At 37.6% G+C, this 13,715-nt stretch overlaps 2 protein-coding genes across 2 annotated transcripts; one reads left to right on the top strand and one right to left on the bottom strand.

The window, feature by feature from the left end:
* Positions 1–1,234: 1,234 nt before the first annotated feature.
* Positions 1,235–10,940, top strand: LOC107801258 (UDP-glucosyltransferase 29). The gene is made up of 3 exons (XM_075240797.1): positions 1,235–1,597; positions 1,653–2,166; positions 9,510–10,940. The coding sequence occupies exons 1-3, from the start codon at positions 1,250–1,252 to the stop codon at positions 10,832–10,834; spliced, it is 2,187 nt and encodes a 728-aa protein (XP_075096898.1). The 5' UTR covers positions 1,235–1,249; the 3' UTR covers positions 10,835–10,940.
* Positions 10,941–11,198: 258 nt separating this feature from the next.
* On the bottom strand, positions 11,199–13,375 carry LOC107801263 (chalcone synthase G). Its single transcript, XM_016624553.2, has 2 exons — positions 12,987–13,375; positions 11,199–12,590 (listed from the first exon to the last, which is right to left on the bottom strand). Exons 1-2 carry the CDS (start codon positions 13,288–13,290, stop codon positions 11,599–11,601), a joined length of 1,296 nt encoding a protein of 431 aa, XP_016480039.1. The 5' UTR covers positions 13,291–13,375; the 3' UTR covers positions 11,199–11,598.
* Between the last annotated feature and the right edge of the window lie 340 nt (positions 13,376–13,715).

The raw sequence follows: 13,715 nt of genomic DNA on the forward strand, positions 1-13,715 counted from the left end.
AATTTTATCTTTTAAGGTATTATTTCAAGGTTGGACTTAGAACTTTTGAATGTTCCAATTAATATTAGTAAATTAAATAATACTAACAAAAGCACAAATCAAAATCAAATCAATACTAATGCTAACAAAAGACATTCAATTTAATATTATGAACGTGAATGTATTGAATATCTATTTTTGTTTTACAATAATTTAGATAAAAATGCATAACCTATTTTTATTTTTCTTTAGCGTTTAGTCATGTAATTAATATTCCCTTGTTAATCTATTTATTTTAGCATGACTTAGTGCTTTTAGGTTATGTTTATTTTTATTATGACTTTTTAATTAGCAATATTTATATTACATAATTTTATTGTCTTTATTGTTGAATATTTTAGGATAATGCCATGACACATCTCATATTTTGTATTATTTTTTTGAAAAATACTTCATATAGTTGTATCTTACTAGGATTAAAGAAATATTTTGAGCATACGTTATATGTTTTGTTCTACAAAGATTTTACCGGGAAAAAAAAATCCGAAAAAATCAGAATAACGCGAAAATCCGAGAAAACCCGAGAAAAACCGAGCATGAAAAACCCGAGCTTTATTGGTTTGGTCTTTAGATTTAATAACCCGACACAATTGGTTTGGTTTGGTAATTGTAAAATCCGAACCAACCCGGCCTATGTACACCCCTAGTTGTTACCCGTTGTATTTTATCATACTATTACTTTAAATACAACATTTGTTTTTATTTTTAATTAAATTTTAGTGTATCATATCGTTAAATTCGTCGTTGCATAACGACGAAAAATGTCACTTTATGGAACGAGCGATTTAGTGTGATCGCAATGTTACCTTTTTTCTGCTCTTTCTTATTATTAAATAATTCTATTTTATCTTTTACCCTATCTTTTTATATAATGATTCTACCTCGTACATTTTTTTTATAATAATATTCCAAGTTTATTGTTCATATTGTTGGCGCATGACATCATGAAACGACAACAAATAATACAATCTATCCGAACATTATATATATCAAAACGATATAGTACAATACTATATTATACTATACTACACTATACTATACCATACTATACTATAATATTAATACTATACTATACTATACATTATGAAACGATACATAACAACCATCCAAAAAAGCTGTAATTTGTTGGGGAACTAAATATAAATCATGAACCAAACCTTCAAGAACTAACCTACCAAGACACAATCAGAGAAAGTTCCATATTCCATTCATGGAAGAAAGTCAAAGAAACTCTCTCAAAGTTCTAATGGTTCCATGGTCAGCCCATGGCCATGCAGCCCCATTTTTTGAACTAGCAAAAAGACTATCCAAATGCAATTTCTATGTATATTTTTGCTCAACTCCAGTCATTCTTAATTTCCTCAAACAAAGCCAATCCAATTATTTCTCAAATAATCATCCAAACACAAAAATCCAACTAGTTGAACTTAACTTGCCATCTTCCCCAAAACTTCCTTTAGAAAATCAAACAACCAAAGGCCTACCTAGACATCATTTCCCCATTCTCTTGAATTCTTACGAAATGGCAGGTCCAAATTTTTCTAATATAGTAACAAGTGTCAATCCAGATTTGATCATTTATGACATTTTCCAAAATTGGGCACCAAAAATAGCCTCTTCCTGCTGTTAGCTATATCATTATTGGAGCAGCAACAACTTCATTTTTCTATCATCTTTATGCGTTCGATGGTGCAAGAGATTTTCCATTTCCAGAAATTTTTCTACCTCGTTACGAGTTGGAAAAATTGTACTCCAAAAATGCATCCATGACTAAATTTATAGATGACATTTATGCTAGTAGTGGGGTTGCAATGTCACAAGATATCATTTTCATCAACAATTGGAAGTGCACTGAGACTAAGTACATGGAATATTTTTCAATTTTAACTAAGAAAAATGTTATCAGTGTCGGTCCGCTGATAGGAAAAACAGAGAGCAAAATGGAAGACTCTGAAAATATCATACAATGGCTAGACCAAAGGGATCCATCTTCAACATTGTATGCAGCATTTGGTAGTGAATGTGTAGTGAACAAGGAAGAAATCGAAGAAATTGCTCGTAGACTAGAGCTTAGTAATGTTAATTTCATATGGGTTGTTAATTTTTCATTTGATGAGAAGATTAGTGGTAGCGATAAGATTCTGCCAGAAGGATACATCGAACGTGTGAAAGAGCGGGGCATGATTGTGGCCAAATGGGCACCTCAAGCAAAGATACTAAGGCATCCGAAGAAAGTGGAGGCAGTGTAGAGTTGGCCCAGACCATCCTCAGCTACGGAGATCTGCAGTTTTCTTAGCTTGGCGGGTTACTATCGTCGTTTTGTTGAGGGTTTTTCATCGATCGCAGCCCCTATGACCAGGCTAACCCAGAAGGGTGCTCTGTTCCAGTGGACGGAAGAGTGTGAGGCGAGCTTTCAAAAGCTCAAGACAGCTTTGACTACAGCCCCAGTTTTGATATTGCCTACAGGTTCGGGGTCTTATACTGTCTATTGTGATACCTCGAGGATTGGCCTTGGAGCGGTATTTATGTAGGACGGTAGGGTGATTGCCTATGCGTCCAGACAGTTGAAGGTACATGAGAAGAATTATCATGTCCATGATCTCAAGTTAGCTGCTATTGTTCACGCCTTGAAGATCTGGCGTCATTATCTGTATAGTGTGCCTTGTGATATTTATACTGATCACTGGAGTTTGCAACATTTGTTCAAGCAGAAGGATCTTAATTTGTGCTAGAGGAGGTGGTTAGAGTTGCTGAAGGACTATGATATCACTATTTCGTATCACCCGGGCAAGGCCAATGTGGTGGCCGATGCTTTGAGTCATCGGGCAGAGAGTTTTGGATTTACTAGCAGCAGAGAGGCCCATAGCGATGGATGTCCAGGCCTTAGCCAACCAGTTTGTGAGATTGGATCTTTTGAAGCCCAGTCGGGTTCTAGCTTGCGTAATTTCTCGGTCTTCCTTATTTAATCGTATCAGGGAGCGTCAGTTTGATGACCCTCATTTGCTTGTCCTCAAGGACAAGGTTTAGCACAGTGATGCCAGAGATGTGACTATCAGTGATGACGGGGTATTGAGGATGTAGGGTCGGATTTGTGTACCTAATGTTGATGGGCTTCGGGAGTTGATTCTAGATGAGGCACATAGTTTGATGTATTCCATTCATTCGGGTGCTGCAAAGATGTACCAGAATTTGAGGCAGCACTATTGGTGGAGGCAGATGAAGAAAGATATAGTTGGGTTTGTAGCTCGGTGCCTCAATTGTCAGCAGGTAAAATATTAGCACCAGAGACCGGGTGGGTTGCTTCAGCAGATAGAGATTCTGGAGTAGAAGTGGGAGAGGATCACCATGGACTTCGTAGTTGGACTCCCACGGACTTTGAGGAAGTTGGATGCCATTTGGGTGACTGTGGATCGGCTGACCAAGTCCGCACATTTCATTCCTGTGTGTACTACCTATTCTTCGGAGCGATTGTCGGAGATTTATATCAGGGAGATTGTTCGTCTGCATGGTATTCCAGTTTCCATCATCTCAGATAGAGGTACTTAGTTCACATCACGGTTCTGGAGGGCCGTACAGCATGAGTTGGGTACTCGGGTGGAGTTGAGTATAGCATTTCACCCTCATACGGGCAGACAGTCCGAACGCACTATTCAGATTTTTGAGGATATGCTCCGTGCGTGTGTGATTGAGTTTGGAAGGTCTTGGGATCAGTTCTTACCATTGGCGGAGTTTGCCTACAACAACAACTATCAGTCCAGCATTCAGATGGCACTGTACGAGGCTTTATATGGTAGGCGATGTAGATCCCCGATGGGCCGGGTGAGGCTAGATTACTAGGTACAAACTTGGTTCAGGATGCTTTGGAGAAGGTTAAGGTGATCCAGGATAGACTCCGTACAGCCCTGTCCAGACAGAAGAGTTACGCAGACCAGAAGGTTCATGATGCTTCCTATATGATTGGAGAGCGGGTTCTGCTTCGGGTCTCGCCTATAAAGGGCGTTATGAGATTTGGGAAGAAAGGGAAGTTGAGTTCGAGGTTTCTTGGTCCTTTTGAGATATTGCGGCGTATTGGGGAGGTTGCTTATGAGCTTGCCTTACCTCCTAGCTTGGCAGGAGTTCATCCGGTATTTCATGTTTTGATGCTCCGGAGGTATCACGGTGATCTGTCGTACGTGTTGGATTTTAGTTCAGTCCAGTTGGACAAGGATCTATCTTATGTTGAGGAGCCAGTGGCGATATTGGACAGGTAGGTTCAAGGCTGAGGTCAAAGAACATTACATCTGTAAAGGTTCAGTGGCGGGGTTAGCAGGTCGAAGAGGCGACCTGGGAGATCGAGCAGGATATGCGCAGCCGTTACCCTTATCTTTTAACTACTTCAGGTATGTCTTTATGCTGGTTCGAGGACGAACGAATGTTTAAGTGTAGGAGGATGTAATGACCCAGCCGGTCGTTTTAAGAATTAGCGCCCCGATCCCCTATTAACAGCTTTCCCCGTATTTATTTCTGCTATTTTAATTCGCTAAGATATTTGATTTTGAGTTTCGGAGTGTTTTGGGACACATAGTCCCTAAATGAGAGTTTAAGCTTTAGAATTTGGACCATAGTCAGAGTAGTATAAAGACAACCTCAGAATGGAATTTTGTCAGTTCCATTAGCTCCGTTGGGTAATTTCGGGCTTAGGGGCGTGTTCGGATTGTGTTTTGGAGGTCCATAGCTTATTTAGGCTTGAAATGCTGAAAGTTGAATTTTTGAAGTTTCCGATTCGATAGTGAGATTTTGATATCGAGGTCGGAATGGAATTCCAAAAGTTGTAGCAACTCCGTAGTGTTGAATGTGACGTGCTTGCAAAATTTCAGGTCATTCGGACGAGGTTTGATAGACTTTTTGATCGAAAGCGTAATTTGAAAGTTTTTGGAGTTCTTAGGCTTGAATCCGATGTTAAATTGGTGTTTTGATATTGTTTTGAGCGTTCCAAAGATTGGAACAAGTTTTAATCATTTTTTAGGATTGATTGGCATGTTTGGTTGAGGTCCCGGAGGCTTCGGGTGTGTTTCGGATGCTCAACGGGTCATTTTTGGAACTTAGAGAATTGCAGAAACAAATTGCAGCAGTCAGTTCTGGTTTCCTTCTTCGCGTTCGCGAGTGGGGTCTCACGTTTGCGAAGAGGAGCTGGAGCTAGTGAAGGTTTAATGCTTCGTGTTCGCAAAGGTATTCCCGCGTTCGCGAGGCTGTGGGGTCTTATACCTACGCATTCGCGAAGATGGTCATTGCGTTCGCGAAATAGGAAGACTGGTCAGTGGATCTTTGTGCATCGTGTTCACGACTGGTGTCTCGTGTTCGCGAAGAAGAACGCTTCTGAGCAGAACGTAAATTTCAAAATTGAGGGTTTTGAATTCATATCACAAAATTAAATTGGGAGCTCGGTAGGACACGAATTTTGGACAGATTTTTGGAGGGAGTTTGCCGATAATGATTCTTAACTTCTTTTTGCTTATAACCCATTAATCTAAATATGAATTCATCATCTAATTTCGGATTTGGGTGAGAAATTGGGGAAAATTTTGAAAAAGTTCATAGACCTAATTTTCGAGTTTTGATTGGGGATTTGACATTGAATTTGGATAATTTTGGTATGGTTAGACTCGTGGGTGAATGAGAGTTTATAATTCGTAACTTTTATCCGATTCCGAGACGTGGTCTCAGGGGACCTTTTGGTCATTTTACCTAATTTTTCGTATTAGCTTAGGATTTTTTTTTTGAAACTAGTTACTTGAAGTTATATTTACATTATACAATTGAATTAAATAGATTTAAGCCATTTGGAGTCGAGTACTCGTGGCAAGAACGTGGTCTCGGGTTGATTTTGAGTTGGTTCGAGGTAAATGGCTTGCCTAATCTTGTGGGGGGGAAACTCCCCTTAAGATTTAGTATTATAGAGATTTGAAATGCCTTGTACGTGAGGTGACGAGTGCGTACTTGTGCTAATTGTTGAAAATTCGGTTTTCATTAAATAATTATAATTGTGTTTCTTTTCCTATTTATACTACTTGCAATTTAACCCTGTTGTTAGCTTAGGGAAGCATGTCTAATTGACTTAATTGCTTTACTTGCTCAACTGCCTTATTTGGATTATGTACAGCTTGCTAGGCTAGAAATACCTATTTTACCTTGGTATGGAATTTGAATTGAATTGTGTATTCTTCGCGTTGTTGCTGTGTGTTTACTTTGGGACTACGGGACGGTATCCCGAAAGATCCCCCTGTAAGTTTACTTTGGGACTATGGAACGGTATTCCAGGAGATCCCCCTGCACATTTACATTGGAACTACGGGACTGCACCCAGTAGATTCCCCCTGTACTGAGTATTTATATTTGGGACTACGGATCGGTATTTTGGAAAATCCCCGCGCACTACGAGTTGGACTACGGGATGGCACCCAGGAGATCCATTGGATATTTATATTTGGGACTACAGGACGGTATCCTGGGAGATCCACGGTTGTTATCTCTGTGTTGAGTTGTATACCTTCTGTGATTATTTGTCTCCGTGGTAGCTGTTGTTGTTCTTTCTCTCATGTGTTACTTCTTACTATTGCACTTAATTATGCCATTTATTCTACATTGTTATACCTTATATTTCATTTAACCTCAGTAGGGCCCTGACCTTCCTCGTTACTACCCGATCGAGGTTAGGCTTGGCATTTACTGAGTATCGCTGTGGTGTACTCATGCCCTTTCTGCGCATGTTTTTCATGTGCAGATTCAGGTACTTCCACTCAGTCTTATAATCCTTGAGGCGAGGCGCTCTTGTAGAGACTTCGAGGTATATCTGCCGCGTCCGCAGACCGAGGAGTCCCTTTCTATTTTCTGTACTAGTATAGCCCTTCTGTATTTTTTTCCTTTTGATAGACATTCCTGGAGTTAAAGCTTTTTATGTATCTCTTAGCTTGTGATTCATGGGGTTCCGGATTTTGGGAGTGTTAGGTTGATATTCTTGTACTGTTATATTCCAGGCGGCATCTTAAACATAATTTTATTTTGTTATGTCGGTTTTTAATTATTTTTTTCCTCAATTGTTCTTTTTCCGCATTTGTTAGGATTACCTAGTCGTAGAGACTAGGTGCCATCACGATAGTTCACGGAGGGCGAACCGGTGTCGTGACGGGTACTTTGAGTCAAAAAATGCAACATTTTGGTTCCGGACTCAATTCAGAGGTGGATCTAGGATTTCAAAAGGATGGGTGCATTGTTATGAAGAGGTGAATTTTGAATTTATATTTGACGGATTTAACTATAGTATCTTATCATGAACCCGCTATACTTTTGAAATTATCAGTTCAAAATTATATTCTTTTTGAAATTTTAGTGACTTTCACTTATATATCTATACTTCATGCTGAAAATAAGACCGTCTAGAGTGGGATTTGAACTGTCAATTTTATTTGTAGAGGTAAACCAAGTAATTATTGTATAATAGGAGTCTTTGAGCATGAGTGCACGCACATATATTTTAAAAAATTAAAAAAATATAATATTATAATACATAATTAGGGAGAAGAGTATGAGTTCACGTGAACACATATGCAATAAACTAGATACGCCCAAAATTTGCGTATGATAATATCAGCATTACGTTTTGTGCTGTCATTGAAATTAAGATTATGTCTCCTAGGTTTTACTGTGGTAATTGAAGCTTTCATAGTACGGTTGGCGAGTAAATTTTATGGACGGCCATTTAACATTATGTTCATTATCTAAAAGTTATTCTCTCCGGTTCATAATAAGTGATTGTTTTGCTTTTTTATTTTGGTCCAAATAAGTGACCTTTTATATAATCAAGAAAGAGTTAACTTTATTTTTCCAAAATTTGCCCTTATTTGTATATCTCAATGTGTCAAGTTAATAATATACAAATTTTAATTATGGGTAATTTAGTCAAAATACCTATTTTTTTAGGAGTTAGTATTTCCTAAGGAACGTGCCAAAGGCCAAAAAATCAATTATTATGGACCGCAAGGAGTATTATTTACATAAAAATTATTTTACTTTGCTTCACACATCACAAAAGTAACTTTGATCAGCACTTATAAAAAACCTACTTGAAATATAAGAAAAAATGACAAAAATAATTGTGGTGGACCATGTTTTTATGATTGCATTCATATAGCTCACTCTCGCCACCGTTAATTTCTTGGATGCAGGCCCATTGGAGTCACATGTATAGGACCAATTGGGGTATTAACTGGTCACCTATAAAAAGATATTTTAGAAGCTCATAAAGGTTCATTTAGTGTAAGGGCCCTAAAGATTTATATGAGATGCTAACAACTCATAGATGCTTCATTATTTCTTAACTTAAGTTACATTAGGTTCTTTAACCATTGTTCTAGCTCACTATATGTAGTCCATACCCCTTATCCGTATTTATCAGGTGCACTTTAATTGGGTATAATGAGTTGTTTCTCTATTTTTAATGTTATAATTTCATAAAAATCTATTGTTGTAGGTATAACTTGATAACATAAAACTGTATATCGTACATTTTCAGTATCTGAAACTCACTTATTCAATTAATTTATATTTTTCCTGATTAAGCCCGTTGAGGGGGGATAAACCGGTTCTTACCAAGTAGCACTCCATTCTCAAGAGGCGTATCTAGGTTTGAACTTTATGTATTCAGAATTCTAGGATAGTAACCTCAAGTGCTCGTATTAGGTTCAAAATTTAATATTAGTAAATATTTAGTAAATTTTCTTAATATATATATAGAGTTTGAACCAAAGCTACTAAACTCATTCTATGTTACACTCTATTCCCCTAATTTCTAAAATTCAGAGAAAATCATATATGTTCCACCACATTACGTGGTGGTCCAAGGGAGCCATGTGTTGCTATAAATGGATCTGTGGCTAAACTAAAGCAAACGGGGTAGCTTTCCCATCTATGGCTATGTGGCTAACGAGTTAGGTGTGGAACATTAAAGAAAAAAAGAAAAATTCAAATAAAATTTAATTCTAATTTGTTGGGAACTAATTAAAGGGGTATCAGAAATAGCCAGATTTACATTTGCTAAAATTTAGCTAGATTCGAGTATAATATGCTAAAATGTTATAATGTGATGGAGTTTTAACTTAATATGTGGAAAATTTAAATTGAGGAGCTCCATAATCCAGCATGGAATTTTCCGTACTGGAGTTCCACATAATATGCTGGAAATTTATACGTAGCAACTCTATAATCAAGCATATTATACTGAAACTTTTTGTGTTTCAGTAAAACAATGACCATTTTTTAATGACTTCGTAAACACTGACAATTTTTTTATTACCAGCCCGAAAACTGAATAGATCGTGCTATGTTCACAATTATAAATCATGAACCAATACTTCAAGAACACAATCAGAGAAAAGTTCCATTCATGGAGGAAAGTCAAAGAAACTCTCTCAAAGTTCTAATGGTTCCATGGTTAGCCCATGGCCACGCAACCCCATTTTTTGAACTAGCCAAAAGACTATCCAAATGCAATTTCTATGTATACTTTTGTTCAACTCCCATTATCCTTAATTTCCTCAAGGAAAGCCAAGCCAATTTCTTCTCAAATAATCATTCAAACACAAAAATCCAACTAGTAGAGCTTCACTTGCCATCTACACTTGAACTTCCTCTAGAATATCAAACAACCAAAGGCTTACCTAGACATCTTTTTCCAATTCTCTTGAATTCTTATAAAATGGCAGGTCCAAGTTTTTCTAATATAGTAACAAATCTCAATCCAAATTTGATCATATATGATATTTTCCAAAATTGGGCACCAAAAATAGCCTCGGCGTTACATATTCCTGCTGTTAGCTATATCATTATTGGAGCAGCAACAGCTTCATTTTTCTATCATCTTTATGCATTCGATGGTGCAAGAGATTTTCCATTTCCAGAAATTTTTCTACCTCGTTACGAGTTGGAAAAACTGTACTCCAAAAATGCATCCATGACTAAATTTATAGATGACATTTATGCTAGTAGTGGGGTTGCAATGTCACAAGATATCATTTTGATCAACAATTGGAAGTGCTCTGAGACTAAGTACATGGAATATTTCTCAATTTTAACTAAGAAAAATGTTATCAGTGTCGGTCCGCTGATAGGGAAAACAGAGAGCAGAGTGGAAGACTCTGAAGAAATCATACAATGGCTAGACCAAAGGGATCCATCTTCAACATTGTATGCAGCATTTGGTAGTGAATGTGTAGTGAACAAGGAAGAAATCGAAGAAATCGCTCGTGGACTAGAGCTTAGTAATGTTAATTTCATATGGGTTGTTAATTTTTCATTTGATGACAAGATTAGTGGTATCGATGGGATTCTGCCAGAAGGATACATTGAACGTGTGAAAGAGCGGGGCATGATTGTGGCCAAATGGGCACCTCAAGCAAAGATACTAAGGCATTCTAATATTGGTGGATTTCTAAATCATTGTGGATCAAATTCTATATTAGAAAGTTTACATTTTGGGGTGCCTTTAATTGCTATGCCAGTGCTTGTTGATCAATTTATAGCTGCAAGATATATGGTGGAGCTTGGTGTTGGTTTGGAAGTAAAGAGAGAGGAAAATGGAAAAGTGAAAGCTGAGGAGACAGCAAAAGCTATAAAGAATTTAATGGTGGAGAAAAAAGGGGAAGAATTAAGGGAGAAATCAAGGGAATTGAGTGAGAAGATAAAAAGGGAAGAAGATAAAGAGATTGATGAAGCTGTGGTTGAGCTTCAAAAGCTTTGTTTGAAGAATAAAAACCTTTCTTGACGAGCTCATTTTCAAGTGGCGACTCTTGTAAATTATGGGTAATTTTGTGGCAACTAAAGTCAAATAATATTTCGTGGCAACTTCTAAATGAAAATAAGTTTCAGCGATGAGACTATTCTCGACAACCTTTTACGATCATCACGAGAAGTCTGTTGTGGCAATTTCTTCTCATTTTCTCAATTCGTTGTCCTAATCCAATCAAACTAATATACTATAACAATCACAGATTCAGAGGGTTTTACATGAAGCCAAATGGTCCACAAATTAACCATTTAACTTATGCTAATGACCTCATTGTATGGCAAGATATGAACAGGCTTCTGGCCAGCTGGTGAATAGTGAATAAAATGGATGAATATTTGTATTTCAAGAGGAAAAATTTGTCATTTCAGTATCTTGGAGTGCATATATTTATCAGGAGAAATAAAAAAACATTAATATTAAACTAATATGGTGACTAAAGTGATTCAGAAGTTAGGATTATGGCAAAGTTATTTACTGTCAACAAGTGGGAAAGCTACTTTGATACAGCATGTTTTATCAGCCCTCCCATTAATGCATTTGATCTCTATTTGTCATCCTCCTAAACTTTGATTCATCAGTTAGAGAAATACTTTGCAAATTTTTTTCACTTAGCCTCCTAGAAGAGTTTATGTTTACCATGACGCCGAGCATGATATGTTGGCATTTGTGGAAAGCCAGATGCAGCAGCAGATTCAGTCAGGAGAGGCCATTCTTTTGTCAGAATAGTGCGCGCATGAGATTTAAATAGAGATACTGTGAAGGACAATTGTCTCAATTGTTAGTCCAGGTCCAAAACCACAAAGCGCGCCCCACTCCAGCCCTTCACCAGTGGTACCTAACCCTTCCTTGATAGAGGCTTTCCTCATCTCATCCAAAACAAACAGAACACAAGCACTGCCCATGTTCCCATATTCACTCATGACATGCCTTGCAGCCCTGAGTTTTTCAGGCTTTAGGCCCAACTTTACTTCAATTTGATCCAAAATTGCACGTCCACCCGCATGAGCTACCCAAAAGATTGAGTTCCAATCTGAAATGCCCAAAGGCCGGAATACTTCCTCTATGATCTTCTCAATGTCTTTTGAGACTAGTATTGGAACATCCTTATGCATATGGGCTACTAGCCCAGACTCACAGAGGTTACCATAGATTGCATGTCCACTATCTGGGAGAAGAGTTTGAGTTGCGAATACAATCTCAAACAAAGGCCTTTCCACAGTTAGGATTGGATCTGAACCAACAATGACAGCTGATGCACCATCACTGAAGAGAGCTTGCCCAACCAAAACATCTAACTCGGTGTCACTTGGGGCATGAAAGCTGAGCACAGTGATTTCTGAGCAAACAACAAGGACGCGAGCACCCTTGTTATTCTCGGCCAAATCCTTGGCTAATCGTAGAGAAGAGCCACCACCAAAACAACCTTGTTGATACATCATGAGTCGCTTGACTGATGGATCAAGTCCAAGAAGCTTAGTAAGTTGATAGTCAGCGCCAGGAATCTCCACACTAGTAGTGGTGCAAAACACCAAATGAGTAATCTTGGACTTAGACTGCCCCCATTCTTTAATGGCCTTTTCGGCGGCTTCCTGCCCAAGTTTTGGTACTTCAACAATCGCAATTTCTTGCCTAGCATCAAAGGAAGATGCTTTGTATTCACAAATATTAGGATTCTTTTTTAAGATTTCCTCTGTTAAGTGTAAATACCTCTTTTTAATCATTGATCCATCACCTACAACATATGAAAAATGTAAACCAACATTAACGTCCAACACCATCCAACATATCTCTAAGGTGCAATGTTCATTAATATGCTCCTAGGTGCTCAGTCTGCATCTGCCTCCCCGTAGATGAAAGTGGTCGTATTCAATCCAAAATTTTAAAGTAATACATAAACTAGTCAAATGTCTATAATCCCCTTAAAATACCCTTATATAGCCCAAAATTCTGTGTTAAGCATGCACACTGCTTATACGCAATGGTTGTTTTCAAATAATTAAAAAGAAAATGAAAAGGCATAATCTTTACTGAAAAACACATCGAATAATTGAAATTATGAAATGTAGAAAACAGAAAACTAATTAAAATGGATTTTACTATAAAAGGAAAGTAAATTGGAATATCTTACACATGCGCTTAAACTTCTCCTTAAGCTTGGTTTTATGCTCGCTGTTAGTGACACGGAAAAAATAGTCAGGATAGGTACATTGATAAAAACAATTGGAAGGAGTGGCTGTTCCGATGGCCAACACGGTGGCCGGCCCCTCCGCCCGTTGTGCCCTACGAATTTCCTCAACAGTGGCCGTTTTTGCCGGAACAAATGATTTTGCTAGGTTTTTTATCAAGAGTCGAGACTTTTGTCCAAATATTGGATGGACAGTTCGACAATTCGACATTTGTTTTTGGAAGGGGATATGGCAAAGGCTTGCCATTTTTCTGGTAAGTAATCACTAGTGGGATACAGAGTAATAGTTACATGTGCTTATATTTAATGACAGAGAGAGAGAGAGACAGAACACAAATCAAAGTTGATTTCAATTGGAGTACTATAATCCGAGGTTCAAAAATCAATAAAACAAAATAACAACAAACTGAAAAATAAAACAATAGATATTGTTAGTCAAAATAAAAAATAATTTTGAGCCCACAATCCTCTTAATATTGCTCAAGATATTTGGATTAATTACTCCCAAAATAGAATGGAACCTACTCTGTAATTGTAGCAATGCAAATTACAGAACTTCGACGAACTCAAATGGTGAAGCAAATCACACACTTAAGAGATGCTGATATGAGAGGGCTAAAATTACAAAGGTGCCTATTTGGTTGGAAATACCGTGCGAAAATACAGTGGAAA

Source organism: Nicotiana tabacum, chromosome 20 (assembly GCF_000715075.1).
Source record: "Nicotiana tabacum cultivar K326 chromosome 20, ASM71507v2, whole genome shotgun sequence".
NCBI lineage: Eukaryota > Viridiplantae > Streptophyta > Magnoliopsida > Solanales > Solanaceae > Nicotiana > Nicotiana tabacum.